Raw genomic sequence first — 20859 nt, 5'->3', positions numbered from 1 at the left:
ATCCGCCGGTGAGCCGGTAAAATGCTTCTTTCCGAAAGGGCATCAATTTGAGTCATGTCACCGTTTTCTCTATTTGAAAATACCTATATAAGACAAGCGTCGCCCCCTACCGTCCCCACTTTTTCCTCCCCGTCCATCACCATGTTTGCATAATACGAACCTCGTCTTATAAGCAAAACCCCTCTTCAATTCCTCATTGCCGCGTCCCTTTAAAGAGCGCAGGCCCACCATTCTTCTGAAGTATGGTTAACAAACTTGCCCGTAAATCCAACAACGGCACCATTTTGTTCGAACCTTTCATCGTCTACCGTATACACCGGTAAAACCAGTTTCAACCCTGGTAAAACCAGTTTCAACTCTGGTATGTTATTTGTAAGTTTTGTAGGCAAGGAATCATCTGCTAATGTTCTACTATGCACGCGTCAGACACCACTCCATCACACTTCCTAGAATTCTTCGCCCCTCATATGTCAGCAGAACCCGCAGAACTTTGCACCATGGCCCGTTCCAAGCTACATTCAGCTGTGGGCGGCAGCCTCCACCGTTGGGTCCTTCTCAAAAACTCAATTTTTCGACCACCTCGTGCCCCCTATGTGCCCAGTGTGGCGACCAGTTCTTCCTATTCGAATCGTGTATATATTGCAAGTGATAATGGTGACAGCGAGTACGACGGTGAAGAAGAGGAGTTGGATTCGTTCATGTTCCCCGACGCTTCCAAACTTGTGGGGGTCGAAGCCAATTCATCTGAAGCTGAGTGGCTCGACTCACTTTTAGAATCCCTAGTCGAAGGTGGAGAGGACGAGTGCGTATCGGATACCGACGTTCGCATTTCCGTCATACCAGTTGAAGATGATGAAGATCCCCCACTAAGCCCCTTTACGTCACCAATGTCTTCTTCGGACGACCTTTTCAGTCACCAAGCATATTGTTCTCCGTCTATCGCTGTGCCATATCCTGTGCCATATCCGCCATTCCATCCACCACTCGTTCATCCATATGCCCTCGGTCCTATCATTGAGTCTCCTGTTTCACCACCTCCAGCGTATGACGCTCTACCCTACTATGATGCCGATGAGTTAGACGATCTCTCTGTCCCGGAAGCTATAGAGGACACTTCCGATGACGAGTCCGACGTCCCTTCTACACCATCGCTGGGACGCTCGTCAGACCTTGACTTTGTGGATCCGACGTCCATCCCTCTTCCAGGGCAACGTAGCAGGCGACGTTTACAGCCTGATGTGTACATCCGCCACCCGGACTCTTATTTTGATCGTTATGCGCTCGACCCCCTTCCTTTCCCCAATGAAGATCACTCCATTTCGTATAATGCTGTCTACCATGAATGCTAGTTGCCCCCTGTCTAACCTAGAATTCCTCTTTTGCTCTATAGTAAGTCATCAGTGTACATATGCGCCACTTTGTTCATGTGTATTATATGTCTCTTTTGGGATATCGTTTCCATCGCATAGTCAGTGGCTGTCCACGGGGAACTTGAACTTGAAGCGCAGTCCGATTCCGCCCGAGTTGAGATATCTTCTCACGAGATTACGCTACGGCCGCGATAGAAACGGGCTTTTAGTGATAGGTAACCTCTAAACCTCCTAAACACCCTAGTGGGATGATGGCACCAATGACGGCGAAACGGGGAGTCTCACGTGTTGGATTGAAATGTTATTGAAGGCCGAAGAGAAGCTTTCCAACGTGGGAAGAGGATGGCATTCGAGGTGCGGTACTGAGAACAATCAACCGTGAGATCAGCCTGCATTCCTCGTTATCAATCCTACCTAGACGCATCAAATATGGAGATTCTATTTCCAGCTTCGACTGGGGATTACTGCTCAGGGTCTATAAGCTCAGCTTTTGAAATTGAACAAGATCAAACGTACTTGTCCGTGTAATCCTGGAACCGGTTCGCAACGAAAATGATGCGCGCCAGTCGCTCTCTTGACCAATTCGCGCCGATGATGTTCTCATACAGCTTCAGATCGCAGTGCGGCATATACAGTACCGTTGGATGTTCTACCGCGTACTTTGCATCCTGGAATAAAGCAAGCGCACATTGGACACTGCCGCCTCCATGACAGATGACAGAAACAAAAGACTTGCTGTGTCTGACAAACATTGCATCCCGAAGCTTTGTAAAAATTCCTTATCTGCATCCGTAAACACAGGATCGTATATGGACACATTGGTTAGACCCTGTACAAAGGACGGGCCGTCAGGAGAAGTAGCGCCCTGCCACTAGCGCAGAAATGTAACTGAAACTTACTATCTCCAAGATGGCGCATGAACTGATGAGGAAAGCCAGTTGCGCTCGAGCCTCACGCGAGGTCGAGGGACTTCCCAGACCAAGGCATAGCACATTGGGACATGATATATTAGTGTTGCGCAGGGCGTCTTTCAAGAGACCTGAGTGCGGCGGCTAACAATCAGCGAACGTTAGAGAATGCAAGCTGGCTCCAACCTTGACAAGTAGTTATCCAGCCATTGGATTCAATATCCGCTTTGGCACGATCCAGGAGATCTATCAGCAGGGGCGGTCCGTGTCTGGCATTGCCTCTTCGATTCTTTCGAGGACGAGCACAAGACATCTGCTGTGAATATGCGAATGAGGTATCTTCCATCGCAGAACAAGATCTCAAGTTGATCTAGGGCTGCGTGGCAGGTGGTATAAAAGATGCGAAGAAGAGAATGTGGGATTGCTTCTGTCTAGGATGCCAAGTATCCTTGACGGCTCGCACAGAACCCCGGAATTCGCTGGTTTTTGAATCTTGGCTTGATCCTGTCTGTTGCGCCAGGAACTGAAGCTACGATATATAAAGACATTTTTACCGGCTTGCACAGAAGCCCGGAGATCCTAGTATTGATGGCCACGGGCAAGTACTAGCAGTACTTGCAGATACAAAGATATCCGGAAGGTTTGAGTTATGACTTGAAGATAAGGTTGCAATGGAGGCGAGCTCTTTGTTGACAATCTAGTACTGTACGCCCAACGAGGCAGTAACTACAGATTCTGCAATGCCCACAGATCATCCCCCAGATGGGTGACAATCTCGACAGCTACATCTTTGTTCAGCTTCCGCATGTCTTCCGTACCGAGCTCGGTGATCCCGATTCCAACAGCATGCTCCTTTCCTTCAGCATGTACAGCGACGGCGGTACCTTTGGGTAATGCTTCTTCAGATGGCGGAAGGTAACCTCCAGCTGAAGTTAGTCCAGGGCACATCATAGGTGCCCCCGCAAGCAGAAAGCGGATTGCGCCCCTGTCGACGCCAACTTTCGGTAGAATGGAAGGATCTGTAGGTGGTGCATTTTACGTGCGCATAACGGCATAAGACTCGGGGAATGACTTACATTGATGGAGTAACCGAAGGGTGGGGTAGAAAGGCCCATCAAAATGCTGGAAAAAGAGGGGTACGCTTTGGACGGTGTATATTGAAATGTGTTCTCTGCTTCTTGTCATGCAGACCGAATACGTCAGATAGACTCTGATTCGAATGGCTAGAAGGATGTACCATTTCACATGGATCAGAGTCTCTTTCTTGGGCCAGATCTCTTCGAGAGTCTCTGCGTCGACTTTCCACTGTTGAAGTACAGCGGCCCTTATCGATCGTTGTACAGAGGACTTGGGTGGCGTCTGGCTTGCAATATCTGTGGAAGGCGAGAACCTGCGATGTAATCGTGAGTTAACCGATGTGTGAATAGAAGGCTAGTAGTTACTTTTTGAACATGGTGATGGTGATGAATGAAGCTTAATGAAGCTGAAGCTTGAAGCTTATGAAGCTCCACCGAAATCATTGCATGCTACCAAATACTCGTACATGCTCATAGCATCTCATCCCTGCAACAGATATATATGTACTACTTTCTTGTATTGCCTGGCCTACACTAATACATTAGATATCGAGAACGCAAGAAATCTTCGATAGCAGAATGATGCTATGACAAATGATGATAAAATGAGACCGTTCACTTTCTGAGGAAAGGGAAGTGAACGTAGAGTGCATGCAGGGTGGGACGGGGCGCGAGTCGTGCAAGGAGCTACAGTAAGTAGTGGCAGCAGGGACCTTTCATGAGATATCCTCGTCTTTGTCCTCTAGCTGCGAGGGTTTGAGCATGCCAGGAATACGCATGGCAAACTCTCGTTCCGCTTGGGCCTTCATCTGCGCTTCTTCTTCCTTTTCTTCCAAAAACAGCTCGGCATTGTCACCGGAAGAGAACTCTTTGAGTTGGACGAGGAAGTCACGTAGAGCGAGTTTGAAGCGGTTGATATCGCTGTGGAACTCGCCAAGACCCGCGACGAAGACTTGGACTTGCGAGCTGCAAAAATGATTCAGATACGTCAACAATGTGATAGAAAAGGGGCGTACTTCTGCACGTGAGGGAATGCTGTCTTCAATAAATTGGCACAATATTCCTTGAGGAACACGGAATTTGAAACATTGGGATCTGCCATTTGCGCAGGATCAAACAGGGGTGCCTGGATCTGGTTCGTCTCAACCAGCTGGAACATCCTCGCGAGCAGAAGACTTTGAAGTTTGAAACCGCTCTTGTGGTCCGTGTCCGTGAGTACGAAGAATATGTCTTGCACGATACTTAGGAAGTACTGTTGGAAAAACGCATTGCTGACGGCAGTCTCTGCGCCCGCGAAATTGTTGACCACCTCAAGGCACACTAAAAGAAAATGTTAGTGCACGCTTTCCATGTACATAACATACTTGCTCACAGTTAAGTCCAGTGTCAGCGATGTCGCGCATCGTATGCTTAATTGCCCAGATGATACTGTCCATGAATAGCTTGAACTGTGTCGGTGGAATGCCAAGCAGAGCTATAAAGCCATTAGTGTAAGGCAACGACTCTAAAGTTGGGAGACGCATACCAGGGAAACAATTAAGGTTGATTGCCCGGAGGAGCTTGAAGAAGCCAACACGGTGTTCTGGGAACTCGGAGAAGTCTTGATTAATCATGGTCAACGTTGGCTCGAAGACTGCGTCAAGAATGGCAGGAACTTGAGGTGTCAACAAAGGCTGCGATTGTAAGACGGGGTGGGTGAGCAAGCGCAGCATTGGACATTCCATACACTTACCCCGAGACGACTTGTAATGGTAGCCATCACGTTCAGCACCTCAGCATCTCGTGCAGTTGGTACATTGCGGTTGTAGTCACCAAGAATTGCATCCAATAGTGGCGGCATGAAATTCGTATTCACAGCTTCAAGATCCTCAGCCTTCTTGATATACGTCTCCATCAGTTTCAAGATCTCCTTTTTAACAGTGCGCAACTGCCGTATCTTTGGCGTCTTGGTGGCAATGGTGCCTAATTAATAGGGATGAGATGCGATACGAGGAGGAACGAGGACTGAACTACGAACCTTCCCGAGCAACGGTCTCACTGATGATGCCACTGACCGCCTTATACAGGCCCAGCATGTCCAAAAAGATCCGTCCTATCTGCGGCAGGTAGAAGCTGCCGATAGACGTACAAGCAGATACATTCGTCTTGAGGACATTGGACAGAATCTTGATATTATCAAGGTTGCTTAGGACATCCATATTCTGTGCTGCTTGAGCCATGAGTGAGTCCCACTTAAGAAAATCGTGAGCAATGGAATTCTCGAGCTGCAGGAGAAGGGTACACACAGCGTTATTTGGTAGCTCCATCAGCTTGGCAATTAGCTTCTCCTGCTGAGGTTTATTTGGTTGTGCGGAAATCATGTAGCCGACTGCCTCGTAGAAAGTGTGAACCTGTTGGGAGGAATAAGAAGGCGATCAAAATAAGATCACGTAGCATACCTGCTGAGGTGACAGGTCGACGGTGATGCGATGGAGTAGCCGCAGTATCTCGTCTACGAATGGCTCTTGTTCTCCGGATTGTTGCATGACAAAATGCCTCCTGCACTTCTGAGCAATCTTGATGAACGTGTCACATGCCATGTCTTGAACACCTGGAAATATTGTTGCAAACGTGATGAGTGTCCCAAGAGTATCACGGCAATAGGCTCCTCACCCTCATGTGTCTCGTGCATGAACTCGAACAACTTATTGACGACTGTCTTGAGGAACTTCCAATGCGCCTTCAAAAAGCGCGGATACTGGCCGACAATGTACATGATATCTGATGCAACGACAGCTTTGTTGTCTTTGCCTCGTTTGATTTCGCAGAGTCCTAGGAGGTCCTTGATGACGGTAACAAGGAAGCGTTTTTCGGTCTCCTCATCTAAAGATTGGGGTAGGAGTTTAAAGCGGATCCAACGGCTAAGAGAACAGCACTTACTCATAGCTCCTGATATACTTCCAATGGCCCAGCAGAGCGTGTTCAAGTTCTGCCAGCTCCATTCCGAACCATCGACTTGCTTTGCAAGTTTTTCGGTTAGTATATTTTCAGTATCCACGACGTCAAGATGCGTAAGGTAGACCAGCAGCTCCCGCATCTGCTTATAGAGCACAATCGTGTCCGATTCCTTCATGAATTCACGAACGATTTCACCCTCGTCATTTTCGACGATGAGCACCTAGAACCACTATTATATGGAAGAACAAAGAGAGGGAAAGCTAATCGCACCTCCTCTGGCTTGACCATCCGCTCGATGACGACAAGTCTCAAGTTACTCAAGACGTCGCTGTAGATGTTCTTCCTCAGAGACATGCCATTTAGCATGTTTCCGCCGCTGCTCCCGAGGCTTAAGCCCATGAGTAGTCCACTCTCGCCGATGGGCAGAGCTTGAATCTCGTCGTAGAGTTCTGCAACGAGTTTCGACCAGTATTCAAGAGTAATCTTGAAAATCTCGCGCTCATCAACCTGGGAGATCTTGACCATGTAGAGATGCGCGTTCAATAGCACATCACGGTTCGTCTCCGTCTCGACAGCACGCAAGTGGGTGGACAAGAAGTTAGATAGGAAGAGAGCGAGGTTAAGAACGAGCTCCTGGCCAGCATCTGATGCTGACGCATAAGCTGCAGCAATATTGGTGGAGGGAGGAATCATGCGGTTGACGGAGGTCATGACCATGGCGAACAAGATGACGAATTTCGGATCATACTCTGGGCCCACATTCAACCCAGCAATCTCTGCTAGACATTTGAGCGTCACGTTCCTGAAATCAGGAGCTTCGAGGAACTGCAGAGCAGTCAACTCAGTTCGAGGAGAAGTAATGAAAATCTTACGCGATTCAGGAGTGTGTCGATTATCATGGTCTCGAAAATATACCCAAGAGGTATCCAATTCAAGAAGCGCAGCAATGTTTCGAGAGTTGCCTTGATCAAACTCGTCTTCTGAGCCTCTTCCAAGACCTCTGAACAGAGTTTGAAGATCTCGCTAAATTCGCCGCACATCTGATTCTTAAGATTCTTGATCTTGGTTTGGGTCATCTGCTCTGCGGAGAAATCAAAGACTTCTTCTGAAAGCAGCCGCAATATGACCATGTTGTTCTCGCACAACGAAAGGTTAGTTTTTGAGGACTCCACGAGTTCAGTGATGAAAGTCGGCCAGTTATGTGGCCACTCCTGTTTCAGAATCTGATAGGTTTGGTTCGTAAGGTTATATCTATTCGTGGGTGAGTGTATCACTCACTTGAACGAGGGCAAGATTCAGTTTATTGATATATGTCTTCTCTTTCCGCATGGTTGTCTCGTCAGATGCCACCTTGACGGTCACACCAACAACGAAATTGCGGATTCCTGAACGCGACGTGAGCCACTTCAATGACCAGAGGAAGTAACATACCTAGTCTCTGTCCCTCGGGTAGTGTTTTCCATCGCGTCACAATGAGCTTTTCTAAGATTTGCAAGCCGATGTACTGAGAATACGGAATCAGCAGTCATAAACCGACCGTTCGTCAGGGACAGTACCTTGGACTGTGGAAATGAGGATCTCTCCAAAACGTCTGGAACCCTGGTCCATGCATCAAGGTGTTCCTCAAACTGTGTCAGCACCTGTTGAGCCATTTGTTGCTGTACAAATGAAAGTAAGTTCATCGTAAACTGCAAATGGTGTCTCCGCCACTCACTTCCTGGCCGGTACCGGTGTAAAATGCCATGACGACTTTATCTAACAGGGAGACATCGAACTCCCTCGAGAAATCGAGCAAGCCCTAGGTACTGACTTGAACAAGAATACACGATGATGAGGTGCGAATAGCTTACCTCCATGGTTGCAAGAACGCAGTGCACCTACAATATGGCGTTCAAGGATGCGAGGTTTCGCCTCCGTTGAAAGCGATGATGAAGGAAGATTATGAACAGCGAAAGAAGGAGTGTTGGGCAATGGGCACAGGGTCCCTCCCCTCCCCATCTAATCTGCTGACATAATATCGCTTCATAATCAAGCTCCTGACACTGGTAAGTAGGGGTAACTCAAGTACGGACGCGTACGGGTTTTCGACGAGGCCTAAAGTAACGCTGCAAATTGATCTACAGTATAGCCATAATATGGTGAGCTCGTCGAAACTAGATGGCATCAGGGTGATCAACTTCTTCCGTCTCTTCACGATCCCGATTCGATATCCATCTCAAGGTAGGAATCACATTACCAGTAGCAATACGTTTTCAATTTGCACGAGGTAACGAAGCGAATCTGTATATCAGTACTCAGACAACGCTGTCATCTACTTTGACTACAACTTTGCCGGTGGCTCGTGAAGTCATGATGCGCTCGTAAGCACTGAGAACATCCTCGAATCCGTAAACGGAGTCGACCACCAGTTTGAGCTTGCCTTGAAATACAGTTAACCCGAGATGGCGAATATGTGATGAACCCAGCACGATACCTTCGGCCACCAAATCCCGCAGCTTTGCAAGATCCTGTGGTTTGTGAGTTACGCTTACCATGCTGTATGTCGAATGTCAACGACGCGCAAGGACCTGGTAGAAAAATGCACTAACGTCCACTTTGTATTGACGCCACCGAGGAACGATGGCCTAAGTATTTCGCAACCCAGAGAAATTAATTTTGCGATGCCGGTAGATCCCCTCCACGACTTCAAGTCTGGCCACGGTCCTGTTGATATGAATACACCTTTTGGCTTTATGTAGGCATTTGAATACTTGTAAAGAGCGGGGTCAACCAAGGCAACAGCGTCGAATACGATATCAAATTTAGGCGAGGGCGGATTATCCACAAAGTGCTCGTGGAGAGGTTTACTCGTATAATCGATAAACTGGTGAGAGCATCAGCAAAGGAATAGCCACAAGGGAATAAGCGCCGACTTCATCTGCCCCCATTTTACGACAAAATTCCTCATTTCTTGAAGAAGCACTAGTAACAACCTTGGCCCCAAGAGCTTTTGCAATATAGATGGCATTCATGCCAACTGCTGAACTGCCGCCATTGACAAATACACTCTGGCCAGCTTGAAGCTTTCCAATGTCAAGAAGGGCCTGCAAAGCAGTCTCCCCAGCTAAAGGAAGACCGCAAGCCTCAATAGCAGAGACATTTGACGGCTTCAAGACTAAATTGGCAGCAGGAAGCTTTGTGTACTCTGTCAGCGCCCCCTGCCCTGTCTTCAACTGCAGTGCTGTTCAACTGCCTGCGTCAACATGGTATGTAAACGGGAGTACCGATACTCACAGATCGATATGAAACCGATAACCTCGTCTCCTGCGGAGAACTCGGTGCCGTTCGCATCCGCGACCACACCGGCGAAATCACATTCTGGCGTGATTGGCCTTCTGGCAAGGATGTTAGGCGCGGTCGACATGATCTTCCATCCTCTAATGCGGTTTATTGGGCTCATGAGGAATTTAGTGAACGTCAAGGCATGGCACTTACACCGGATTGAGAGCAGCCGCCTGAACCTTCACAAGCACTTCCCCAGGTGAAAGGGGAGGAACAGCCACGTCCGTCTGAAAAACAAGGGATTCGGAAGGTTTCCCTCGCTTCACAGATCTCCAAGCTCGCTGTGTCTTCGGCAGATTGGAACTTGGATCAGTGTCCATGGTGTCGCAAACTTAGAGAGTGTATGGCCCACCACGCCTGGGATTTCGAGTATTCCTTTATGACCACGGACCACAGACTGAAATAAACTGCCTCGATATTAATGACCGTGACAATATTGACGTCCACTTGAAGCGACTATTTTGGATGAATTTGAGACTCCGCGACGGTTTAGAGTGATCTTCAGGACGTTTCGCTCAAGATTCCTTAGTCTTCTGTAACATCCACATACTACAACCTACAGCTAAACTCAAGGTCTTTTCGAATTGTCTGCCACAAAATCGCATCTAGGTAAGGGCAAAATGCTACGGCACTTAGGTTACGCTGACTGTGTGACGTTAGACATTGAAGCCCCTAGCCAATTACACTGAGATGACAGACTCTCCGCGCAGCAACTCTTCCATCGATATTATATCCAGCATCTCATGTGCTGCTACAGAAACTTCTGAAGACGAGGTTGTGTGGGGCGCCAGCGATGAGTATTCTTCGGACAGCAGCGGAAGTGACTACGTCCTGCTACCTCATACCTCAGTGGACAGGTCTCCTGAGTCTGACCATGATTCCGACGACAGTGTCTCGGAGACCAGGCTCTCAATTGCGTTTGATTTATTATCAGTTACAACCTCAAGCAAATTGGACGGTGAATCGGATACGAACAAAAACGACAAGGCAGACGAAAAGCTGACCCGGAAGCAGCTTAGAACAGCGAGGCGCAAGGCGAGACGAAGTAAGGGTGGTAAATCTGAGGATACGCATCCATCCTCTACGAGCCTTTCTCCTCAATCTGGCAGTGGAGCGAACCCCACATATTCATACGAGGATGCTGCAGCATTTATCACGCAGTGCGTGTCATTTTCTTATTCCTTGAAATAATATATCTTCATTGTGGGCAGGTACCTCGAATCACCTGTCAAGGATGGTAATCCAAGTACGAAGCTCCGGCTTCTCCAAGCCCTTGTTGTCGAATTCGGTATCTCCCAACAGCTGCCCACCAGCATAAAATCAGCAAAAAAACTGCTGAACGCGGAGGTTCATGTCAATATTAAAGAATACGTAGCCAGGCGGGGCAAAGATCAGGGTGCGTTGCGGCAAATCATGCATCCGAGCAAGAGTGCTCTACGGAAGGATATTCGGCGAAGCGGTCAGAAGAAGTCCTTGAAATGGGTGAAGAAATACGGCCTAAATGTCCTCTTGATTGACTGCTATAACTAACCAACGGGGAGTTCCTCGTTAGACCTGTGTTTTACAGTGTCGTTTGTACTTGTTCCTATTGCGTTCGATGTAAGAATAGGGCACTTCCTCTGAGCTCTGAAAGGACAAAAACATGAATTTCACATGACCATGAGAACGTATGGCTAGCAGGTTCACGATCAGCATACTGATGCAACAGAATATTGAAGGGTATAAACAGCACTGCGACAAATCGACGAGCTCAACTCGTAGAAGAGCTGTGAGGAAGTGAGAAGAAGCAACCGAGCAAAGTATAATAAAATAGAGATAGATACCGCATCCCGCATTCCGTGACCAAATACAACGTTGTAGGGGGCAAACTCAACTACCCTGCTCTCCAGCTGCAAGCATGATTCCGAGACTAATCAAGGCTTGGTTAATGACTAGAAGATTCTGGGGGTTGGTGCTGTCTGGCGCAGCCACAACAGCAGTCCCTGTGGGAATAGCAATGCCGCTGGCCACGCCTGAGTTGTAATTGATGGACGTAGACGAGGCCGAAGGGGTGGTAGAGATTTGACTAGTGGTGGTAGGGGTCCAGGAAGTGGAGGTGGAGGTGGAAGTGGAGGTGGAGGTATATGAAAACGTGGTGGGTGGCGTCCATGTTGTCGTTGGGGTGGAGGATGTCTCTGGTGTCCATGTCGTCGTTGAGGTCCAGGACGTGGTAGGGTCAGGAGTCCAAGACGTAGAGGTGGAAGTGGGAGTCCAGCTGCTAGAGGTAGTAGTGCCGGTACTTCCATCATTGAACCACCATGTCCCATAGATTACACCTTCCGACTCGGACGCAAAGTAGTCGAAAAGACCACGCGAGAAGTCGAGTCCACCATAAGGGCATCCCATACACTAGTCGTCTCAGGGTAAGGACACAATGTTTTATAACATATTCGAATACAGACCTCATCCATGATAACAGCCTGGGCTGTTTTCCCCCCATAAGAGATCGTGATTGACAAGAAGCACTGTGGACCAGGATATCCACTGCCGTACTGATCGACATTTAACGCCACGATCTAGAAATGACGCATAACAATTAGACGAGGACTTCATCTTAACTCTCGATACAGACAAAGTCACTAGCGGCGCTTGTCTGGCCGCAGGCACCCCTTTGAAAAAAAGGAAGTGGTAAGCGATTGACAAATAAGGCACCATCGATGAGACTCACAAGCCGACATCGTAGAAGGTGAACCGAGCATTAGTGAAGGAATCGCGCTTATGGACATCTACATCACCCCGGGCGCGGAGGGCGACTTCTTGGTGACGCCTGGCCCAGTGGTGCCCATGAGTGCTAGCGAAACTAAAAGGAATAATTGCAGAGAGAAAACCGAGAATCTTCGGGACCCGCATTGTGTAATTTCCAGGGCAGGAACGGCACGATTTTTGGTCCGAGTGCGGGTGGTCTCTGGCGAGCTACCAACTTTGAAAGAGCGTATACACAAGGGAATGACTGGCTCGTAAGAATACAGCTTTGTTACTTGAGGGAAGCTTAAGGGAGTGTGGTCTATGTTACAATACGAAAAATCAAAACTTCTTCACGACCAACCACTATCTGGCTAGGACCCCGGGAGCACCCGCAACACTGCTGTCAGCCTGAGTGTTTCGTTTCGTTTCATTGCACGCCTCTGGATCGAAGCAGTCTAAAATTCAACGCAGTAACAGTACTAGTGAAATCGCCTCAGCAAAGTTGGGAAGTACGGTATTAGGTGGGTATAGCAGTTGCTAGTTGAAGAATAAGTCCTTTAAACCATACGAGCCCGAGAAAGTCCACAAAGTAGATATAACAAAGTAGATATAGCATGTCGCTGTACTTTTGTCGTCAAGGAATCCACAGCAGACTTGATGGATCTAAAATAGATAATTTTACGTCTGAGCGGCTCCAAGAAGTTCACCAAGGTACACAATTGCAACGTTGAGGTTATTGAGAACGGATAAATTTCCGACAACTCCAACGGTCCCCACTGCAGGATTAGCACTTGTTGTACTTGAGGTACTGCTCGACGTCCAAGAAGACGAAGAACTAGAAGTGGTTGGGGTGCTGGAGCTGGATGAAATTGAGCTTGTCGATGATGAGGACGGGGTGGGGCTGGGGCTCCAGGTTGTCGAAGGTAGAGGTGGGGTCCAGATTGAAGTTGGCAGCGGCGGTGGCTGCCAGGTAGTGGTCGGCGATGGGGGCGGTTGCCAGGTGGTTGTAGGCGACGGTGACGGAGCAGGGGCACTACCGAAGGACCATGTGCCGTAGAGCACACCACTGGAAAGTGGAGCGAAGTACTGGAAAAGGCCTTGGGAAAAATCAAGGCCAGTGGAGGGGCATCCAGGACACTATTTTGGGTATTAGACTGATCCAACTGGTATCACGATGCTCGTTCTCTTCACCTCGTCAACAATCTGAGCCTGCGCTGTCATTCCGTTGACAGTGATCGTGATCATTTGGTTGCAATACTGGCCGCCGCCGTATTGCTAAAAAAAAACCAAATATTGAACGACTTCACAACAATGCACAAACCCGATATTCTTACCGCTGAATTCAGCGCAACTATCTAAATAACCAAATTTAACGTCAAGTAATTTATTCAAAGTGACCACATACGAAGTCGCCGGGTTGGTTCGTTGAACCGCAAGCACCCAGACCGTCCGCATAGTATGTGAAGCGGGAGTTGGGGAAATCGCGTTTGTACATATCAACATCCCCTGACACCCGAACTGCGAGGTCTGGATTCAGGCGCTTTGCATGGTGTCGGCGGACTTGGTGAGCATTGCTAGCCAACACTGAGCACCATGATAGCGCTAGCGATATCAACAGTGATAGCTGAACAAGGAGCCGCATCGCTTGGACACCCAGTCAACCTAGAAAACAAGTAAAAAAGAGCGTGAGGTCGACGGGCTGGAAATCCGAAAAGAAAAAAAAAAGAGTGGTCGTTGCTGTGAAAACCTTTGAACACGGAAAGTGATGGTTAGATTTAAAGTAAATGAGAGGCGACACTTCCGCGACATATTGTATGTCGATTGTCACCGTTTCACAGTGTCACTTACCTAAAGGCTTTCAGACGTCTAGCTACGATCCAGGCTTAGCTAGCTAGCCGATTGGCCTCTAAAATAATAGAAGGGGTGCGCATTATGTCGCTCCATGTTGCTCCCAGCAACGCTGACAAGCGCTATGCGTGTGTAGGCGTGATGGGTATGAACCAAACATGCATATATAAACCTTGCATATGTTACAATTCGAGACTCAGCGGCACTGGCAGCGGTAGCACTCAGATTTCACTGCTCACAACGACGAAGAAATTCTAGTCTAGGTTCTTAGAAGCCATTCTCATTCTTACTACAACTGATACATTGAATCATAATCCAACATATCGTCCCATCATTTTAACTCCACTTGTGTGGGAGGGTCGACGAACATTGTCTGTGTGACAATTGAGCATGACATGAGAAAGAAGACTTGTCACATGATACTCACTGTCACCAATTTCAGGACCTCGTCGATGGCAAGCACTGGCACGCTAAGATACAAAACCATTTCCCATTCAGCCCAGTTCAGTGGCGTTATTTGGAACAGCGTCTGAGAAAAAACGATTTAACTTGTCAAAATTCAGCGAAATAAACGCAGAAGACTGACCGTGAAGAATGGAATGTACAAAATGGCGAAGTGAAGTGCCATGCTGAGAGTTATTGCTGCCACAAGGAATGGGTTCTTCCATACAGGCAACCGCAGCAGACTTTCATTTTCAGAGAGCGAGTTCATAGCGTTGAACATCTCCACCGTCACCAGAATTGACAGGCTCATGGTCGTAGCCCGATGGGCCATAACATTCGTGAACATCTCGCACCCGATTTCCGGAAAGAGCGTGGAACATTGATGGAAATGCGTCTGTCGAACATCAGTAGGGAACGGACGATTGAGTGAGGACAACACATACAAGTTGATGGAACGTGATCTGCGGCCCTTCTGAGTAAAAGATGAACCACCACGCATATCCGAATACGGTGGCACATCCAACGTAAATGCCAACGACCATGTAGCGGAAGAACAGCCATTTGCCGACAAGAGGTTCGCGGCTGTTTCTGGGAGGAACACGCATGATAGAATGATCTGCAGGGTTGAATCCAAGGGCGGTTGCAGGCAAGCTGTCTGTAACGAGGTTGACCCACAGGAGTTGCACCGGGATAAGGGCCTCGGGCATGCCTAGCAGGACAGTCAAGAATATGCTGTGGTAAACTGTCAGTATTTATTCAGGACAACAGTATGTAGTCCTACCTGACGACTTCGCCAATATTTGACGAAACTACAACCAGTCAGCAGGAACAACCGAGACAAAATAGGTTGCACGTACTTAGGTATCGGATAAATTGCTTGGTGTTATTGTATATGAGTCTACCTTCTTCAACCGCTAGCTCTATAGTTGCAAAGTTCGAGTCCGCGAGCACCATATCGGCAGCCAGTTTGGCAACGTCAGTGCCGCTTCCCATGGCGACCCCAATATCAGCCTTCTTGAGTGCTGGGGCGTCGTTTACACCATCACCAGTCTAGAAAGAAATGTGTTAGCTCGCAGCAAAGATGTCAAGTACACTGACCAACCATCGCTACAACCAGCCCGAGACCTTGGAGGATATCAACAAGTTGGCTCTTGTGTGCGGGTTCTGTCCGGGTGAAGAGACTAGCGCGCTGTACAGCCTTAATCTTCTCCTCAGAACTGAGCTCATCGAGTTCCCGACCAGTGTAACTCTTCCCTGTCAAGTCCTCATTCTCCCCGAAGATCCCAATCTGCCTGCAGATCGTTTCTGCAGTGCCCTTATTATCGCCAGTGATGCAGATAACACGAATTCCAGCAGCTCTACAGTTCGCAACAGCGAGGCGGACCTCGGGCCTTGGAGGATCGAGCATTCCAACCAGAGAAACGAACACCAAGTCCTGTTCAAAACGAGCATAATCGCTGGTGTTTTGACTCTGATAGTGAGTGGGATCAAGGTCTTGAACGTCTACGTAGGCGAAGGCCAGAGTGCGGAGACCGATAGCACCGTAAGAAACCGTTTGAGCGAGGAGCACTTTACGTAGCTCTGCAGTTAATGGAATGACCTTGCCATCTACCATGACTGAGGTACACCGATCCAAGACGGACTCGGGGGCTCCTTTGGCAAACAGGGCACCCTTCCCATTCAGCCGAACAAGGACAGACATCATCTTCCGGTCACGTGAAAATTCCATAGTGAGCAGCCTCGGGATGGAGCGCTCATAGTACTCATTCACTACACTCGCCCTTACGGACGGCGAAAGTGTGGAGAGGGACCCGGATACTTCTTTATCCGCACAACCTATCTTCTCTACGAGGACTTTCAAGGCAGCTTCAGTCGGCTCCCCCACATTACTGTATGAGTCCTTGTCCTAGAAACACTAATGAGGATAGATAACTCTGATTAGTAATGTGGTAGAGCTCACAGAATGGTAGACAATCTTCGCGTCATTACAGATGGCGCTAATCTCTGCGAGACGTCTGAGGGGGTCAGACTGTAAATCCGCGGCCTTTCCGTTGACAGAGGTGATCGAGCCATGTGGGGAATAAGTTGTACCTTCGACGGCATAGTCTTCTGGAAGCCCGCTTTGCGCATTAATGATGAGGAACTTGAGAAGCAAAGTTGAGTGAGATGATTTTCATACGGTAGTAATTCATATGTCACCTTTGAAACACTCATTTGGTTGGTAGTGAGAGTGCCCGTTTTGTCTGAGCAAATGACATTGGTACATCCGAGAGTTTCCACGCTTGGTAAATTCCTGACAATCGCGTTCTTCTGTGCCATCTTCTTCGTTCCCAATGCCAAACATGCTGTAATAACGGCAGCAAGACCTTCAGGGATAGCGGCCACTGCAAGAGCTACGGCAATTTTGAAGTAATAAACAGCACCCTTCATTGCACCATGATGTGCAGGGTCCCAGAAGTGCCGGAAATTAACCAACCACACCAGGACACAAATTACAGTGATCACTTTGGCGAGCATATCACCGAAATCGTCGAGTTTGCGTTTGAGTGGAGTCTTTTCACTGATTTGCTGCGAGATTGAATGATGGATGTGGCCAATAGCGGTCTTCTGGCCTGTGAAAGTGACGATAGCTCGTGCACTCCCGTTGACTACTGTGGTACCCTGAATATTCTGATGAACCCCCTGTTGAATGTCGAGAAGGCAAAGAGAGCACTTACAGAGAACATCATGTTTGTCATGTCCTGCTTGACAGCGCCGGTGTCAGAGACGACGTCGACCGACTTGTTCACGCTAACGCTCTCGCCAGTGAGGATGGCCTGGTCAACCCTAAAGCTACTGGAGGATATGGACAAGATTCTGCAATCCGCTGGAATTTTGTCACCAACTGCAACCGAAACGATGTCACCTGGAACGAGTTCGGAGGCATGAATGCGGGCCAACTGGCCAGACCTGAGGACTTTGGCCTCATCTGGGGAATATTCCTTTAAAGCCTGCACGAACATAGTTGAACACATTGATACACCACAAGACCACAAAATATAACTCACGTCTATAGCTTTCTCCGCGTTTGTTTCTTGTATCACCCCAACAGTTGCATTGGCAATAAGAATGAGCAATATGACAGTGGGTTCAACAAATGCTCCAAATAAAGTGGTACCCTCAGAGTCATCTAGCAATGCCAAAATGAAGGATATAACGGCTGACGCAAGCAGGATCAATACTAGCTGGTCCTTGAACTGTTCTAGGATAAGTTCCCATAACGGAGTTGGAGGTTCTTCTGGAAGCTCTGCACAAGCTGTTATAGCTCCCAACATAAAATACATGAACAACCCAGACTGACCGTTCTTTCCGTACACTTCTGCATGCTTTGCTGCGTGGGCTGCAGTTAGTCCGCGAGAACAGTCGACACCAAAGTGCTCAAGGACTTGCTCCGGAGTGCTGGCCCAAGGATGGTCCATGACCGTAATGAAGAGGAAAGAGATTGACAGACACACGAACCAGCACCTTTAAGTTGCCTGTAAGGACCTGAATTTGCTTTACCTGTGTTACTGACTATATGAGAAATTTCTTGATGTAGCTGACGTGTCCAATTTGTTTGCGCAAGTTGTCGGCGAGTTGTCCATGAGGACAGCCCCAGGGACCAGCGCTAGTCAAGACTTGTCAAAGTCAGACTCAGACTGGTTGCGAGTTGGAGAGTTGGAGAGAGCCGCGGGCCGTCATCATAGGAAACGACAGACGATCATGTTCATAGGTGAAAGTTACGGTAATAAGAGGTTTTTACGTAGTATAGACAAGCACGCCATCGCTCACATTTAAAGGCGCAACCTCGCTCGAATATATCACATCAGATCGATCCAAGATATGTGAATCCGCATTTCTTATTATCTATCTTGCCTGAAAAAAGCCTGGCCAATGGTCAGCTCGTTGAGATAACGATTTCTTTGAAATTCTAGTACGGCCCGGGTATCAATCACTTGCCACCAAAGACAAATAGAGGCAAATACACTACGGTGACCTAATTGGCAGTGAACAGCGAAGGAAGTAAGCGCATACGACGGTCTCGCCGTTCTTCTTCGTCAGCTGTCTCTGTACAACTACCAAGACGTTATCGTCTTTGGAATTGAAGTCATGGGCAACACTGGCTCGTCGTCATCACGTGGCCATCACGACGAAACTGTAGACTACGGTCATCTCATTCCTCAGGGCGTCTACACTGGACCTAAAGACTGGAATCATGGGATCGTCACCCAGTTCATCGTAGATCGCAAACTTGCTCCTTTCTATCGACCTCTAGAAGATTACAATGAAAACTGGGACGATGAACAGATCATGTCAGCTAGGAGGGTCCTCCCAGATTCTGACAGCAGCCACTCCGACACCTCCCCCACAAGGGTTGACTCGCGAGATGGCTCAAAGCCAGCTAATCAGTCTAAGCGACCTGGTACATTGAAGGAGACCTCCCGTTGTCCAGAGGCCGCCGTTTATAGAGGTGCTGTAGAATGCCCAATATGTTTCCTTGTGCGTTATCTCTCACGTGCGTCATGCAACCACTGAGTAACTTGTGCCTCAGTATTACCCACCTAACATGAACTATTCAAGATGTTGCGATCAGGCAATATGTACTGAGTGTTTTGTTCAGATAAAGAGGACTGAACCCACGGCTACACATCTCGTATCTGAGCCAGCAGCATGCCCATATTGTGTGCAGGAAAATTTCGGTGTGGTATACACTCCTCCTTCATGGCGTACCGGAATTGGGAGCGATGGAATGGTTCGTGTTCATATTCCTCACTATTACCGATGACGTGACCTCTCTTTACTGATTGCCGTTCAAACTTCATAGTCACCACCAGTATGGGGGGAAACTCCCAAAGGCTTGCAGCAGAATATACCAAACGCAGTTCACAAACGACGCCGCAAGAGCTTTGGTCATGATAGCCCGGATGTGGTTACGACAGGTAAATGACTCGTGTTCAATTCTCACACATCCATCATGTCTTCCTGTGCATAGATCAAATACGGCCTGACTGGGAAGCCAAACTTGCCGCTGTTCGAGCTGCTGTTACGCGCCGTGCGAATAGGCGAATAATCATGCGTCAAGTAGGGGATAGACTAATTCCAGTTGGTGTGACCAGCGGTCGTGTTCATGCACTACCTACCGGTGATGGTCAGGACGGCGGCGAAGCGGACACCGGTGCCGGTCGAAGAAGTCGGCGACATAGAAACAATGGCCAACCGGATATTAGCCAATTACTGGGTCAGATGGGTCTTGGTGGTCAAGATTTGGAAGAGGTATTAACATTTTACTCCAAAGTCTTTCAACTAATATCCCTGTTCAGTTAATGGTCATGGAGGCTATGCGCCTTTCACTTTTGGAACATGAAGAGCAGCAAAGAAAAGAAGAAGAGAAGCGAAAGAAGGAAGCTGCTGCTGCTGCTTCAGGGGGGGCTATAGAAGGAGACACTTCTCCCGGTCGCTCGAGCGAGGATCAGACCACCGCAGACACAGTAGGCAACGACGCTTCCAATATCCTATCGGCGGCTCGGAGCTTGGAGTCGGGAGAGGCCTTAGCCGAAGCGAATCACGGTGGTAGTCGGGCAATAACCCCTGTAGCAGGTCAACCAACCTCTTCATCTCGTTCACAGACACCCGTTGACACCAGCGCCACCCGCAGTGATGGGGCAATCTCGATTTCAGCCCAACCACAATGCATGACACCGGGCACCTCATTACCGATGGTTGGTGATGGAATTGTTGATTCCACAGCATCGACAGTGCCCAATGGAGTAGTCAAGTTTTCAAGTCAGAAGACTTCCATGCCGTTTGCCAACATGAAACCATCCGCAGGGACGCCTGGTGCGGCCTCCATGTCGTCCTCCATTTTCAGCCCCAATACTTCAGAACAGCCATCTTATGATGCACTTCCGTCTTCGCCAGAATCGTCAATGGAAGAGCCGTTGTTGAATACGGACTTGGTTTCAGTCAGGACCACTGCAGAGACTGTCTAATTCATGATTGCCAATCGGACGGTACTGGGGCCTGGTGTTAGTGTCATTCATCGCTTATAGATCCTGGAGGAGCATCTTTCGTAATCCCTAATGTTTGCATACTTTTTGAGCTTCACATTTCAGCCTGTTGAATACATCACCACTGTAGCGATCTGACTTGTCATTTCAATGAATTTGATTTGTTTGCCGCTCGCATACTATAGCGTAATTGTCATCAACATCC

General features: G+C 48.4%; 10 protein-coding genes across 10 annotated transcripts; 3 read left to right on the top strand and 7 right to left on the bottom strand.

Annotated features, from left to right (window-relative positions):
• Positions 1–247: 247 nt before the first annotated feature.
• On the top strand, positions 248–1614 carry EDB91DRAFT_16716 (uncharacterized protein). Its single transcript, XM_041326292.1, has 3 exons — positions 248–361; positions 427–1389; positions 1470–1614. The coding sequence occupies exon 2, from the start codon at positions 468–470 to the stop codon at positions 1347–1349; it is 882 nt and encodes a 293-aa protein (XP_041184292.1). The 5' UTR covers positions 248–361; positions 427–467; the 3' UTR covers positions 1350–1389; positions 1470–1614.
• EDB91DRAFT_1040727 (SRR1-domain-containing protein) lies at positions 1611–2624 on the bottom strand (the record flags this gene model as incomplete). The annotated part of the gene is made up of 6 exons (XM_041312885.1): positions 1611–1732; positions 1785–1834; positions 1887–2029; positions 2083–2199; positions 2270–2409; positions 2465–2624. 6 exons carry the CDS (start codon positions 2622–2624, stop codon positions 1611–1613), a joined length of 732 nt encoding a protein of 243 aa, XP_041184291.1.
• Positions 2625–2814: 190 nt separating this feature from the next.
• EDB91DRAFT_16674 (uncharacterized protein) lies at positions 2815–3900 on the bottom strand. Its single transcript, XM_041326290.1, has 4 exons — positions 3721–3900; positions 3516–3668; positions 3355–3452; positions 2815–3297 (listed from the first exon to the last, which is right to left on the bottom strand). Exons 1-4 carry the CDS (start codon positions 3729–3731, stop codon positions 3005–3007), a joined length of 555 nt encoding a protein of 184 aa, XP_041184290.1. The 5' UTR covers positions 3732–3900; the 3' UTR covers positions 2815–3004.
• EDB91DRAFT_1092776 (CRM1 C terminal-domain-containing protein) lies at positions 3764–8252 on the bottom strand. Its single transcript, XM_041316761.1, has 17 exons — positions 8142–8252; positions 8006–8089; positions 7848–7949; positions 7723–7795; positions 7570–7676; positions 7164–7514; positions 6562–7116; positions 6274–6511; positions 6007–6216; positions 5793–5944; positions 5640–5744; positions 5372–5585; positions 5087–5316; positions 4880–5027; positions 4727–4828; positions 4371–4674; positions 3764–4320 (listed from the first exon to the last, which is right to left on the bottom strand). The coding sequence occupies exons 1-17, from the start codon at positions 8145–8147 to the stop codon at positions 4071–4073; spliced, it is 3231 nt and encodes a 1076-aa protein (XP_041184289.1). The 5' UTR covers positions 8148–8252; the 3' UTR covers positions 3764–4070.
• A 131-nt stretch (positions 8253–8383) lies between these two features.
• Positions 8384–10065, bottom strand: EDB91DRAFT_1092772 (NAD(P)-binding protein). The gene is made up of 6 exons (XM_041316760.1): positions 9766–10065; positions 9565–9707; positions 9204–9511; positions 8880–9154; positions 8765–8826; positions 8384–8710 (listed from the first exon to the last, which is right to left on the bottom strand). Exons 1-6 carry the CDS (start codon positions 9930–9932, stop codon positions 8586–8588), a joined length of 1080 nt encoding a protein of 359 aa, XP_041184288.1. The 5' UTR covers positions 9933–10065; the 3' UTR covers positions 8384–8585.
• Positions 10066–10142: 77 nt separating this feature from the next.
• EDB91DRAFT_16588 (uncharacterized protein) lies at positions 10143–11312 on the top strand. The gene is made up of 3 exons (XM_041326287.1): positions 10143–10221; positions 10273–10772; positions 10824–11312. Exons 2-3 carry the CDS (start codon positions 10303–10305, stop codon positions 11140–11142), a joined length of 789 nt encoding a protein of 262 aa, XP_041184287.1. The 5' UTR covers positions 10143–10221; positions 10273–10302; the 3' UTR covers positions 11143–11312.
• A 169-nt stretch (positions 11313–11481) lies between these two features.
• EDB91DRAFT_1041330 (plant expansin) lies at positions 11482–12501 on the bottom strand (the record flags this gene model as incomplete). Its single annotated transcript, XM_041312917.1, has 4 exons — positions 11482–12000; positions 12054–12167; positions 12224–12260; positions 12320–12501. 4 exons carry the CDS (start codon positions 12499–12501, stop codon positions 11482–11484), a joined length of 852 nt encoding a protein of 283 aa, XP_041184286.1.
• Positions 12502–12687: 186 nt separating this feature from the next.
• On the bottom strand, positions 12688–14329 carry EDB91DRAFT_1092766 (RlpA-like double-psi beta-barrel-protein domain-containing protein-containing protein). Its single transcript, XM_041316759.1, has 5 exons — positions 14185–14329; positions 13742–13998; positions 13671–13691; positions 13528–13611; positions 12688–13473 (listed from the first exon to the last, which is right to left on the bottom strand). The coding sequence occupies exons 2-5, from the start codon at positions 13976–13978 to the stop codon at positions 13015–13017; spliced, it is 801 nt and encodes a 266-aa protein (XP_041184285.1). The 5' UTR covers positions 13979–13998; positions 14185–14329; the 3' UTR covers positions 12688–13014.
• A 42-nt stretch (positions 14330–14371) lies between these two features.
• On the bottom strand, positions 14372–18458 carry EDB91DRAFT_1092759 (uncharacterized protein). Its single transcript, XM_041316758.1, has 13 exons — positions 18182–18458; positions 17969–18132; positions 17676–17914; positions 17346–17618; positions 16828–17289; positions 16589–16771; positions 15731–16534; positions 15486–15678; positions 15410–15437; positions 15072–15360; positions 14771–15022; positions 14612–14713; positions 14372–14557 (listed from the first exon to the last, which is right to left on the bottom strand). The coding sequence occupies exons 2-13, from the start codon at positions 18084–18086 to the stop codon at positions 14516–14518; spliced, it is 2985 nt and encodes a 994-aa protein (XP_041184284.1). The 5' UTR covers positions 18087–18132; positions 18182–18458; the 3' UTR covers positions 14372–14515.
• Positions 18459–18756: 298 nt separating this feature from the next.
• On the top strand, positions 18757–20636 carry EDB91DRAFT_1233275 (uncharacterized protein; the record flags this gene model as incomplete). Its single annotated transcript, XM_041321086.1, has 5 exons — positions 18757–19146; positions 19199–19399; positions 19472–19586; positions 19640–19920; positions 19968–20636. The coding sequence occupies 5 exons, from the start codon at positions 18757–18759 to the stop codon at positions 20634–20636; spliced, it is 1656 nt and encodes a 551-aa protein (XP_041184283.1).
• Positions 20637–20859: the final 223 nt, after the last annotated feature.

Source organism: Suillus paluster (assembly GCF_016628075.1).
Source record: "Suillus paluster strain FC165 chromosome Unknown EDB91scaffold_1, whole genome shotgun sequence".
Lineage (NCBI taxonomy): Eukaryota > Fungi > Basidiomycota > Agaricomycetes > Boletales > Suillaceae > Suillus > Suillus paluster.
This window is presented reverse-complemented; position numbering and strand designations above follow the sequence as displayed.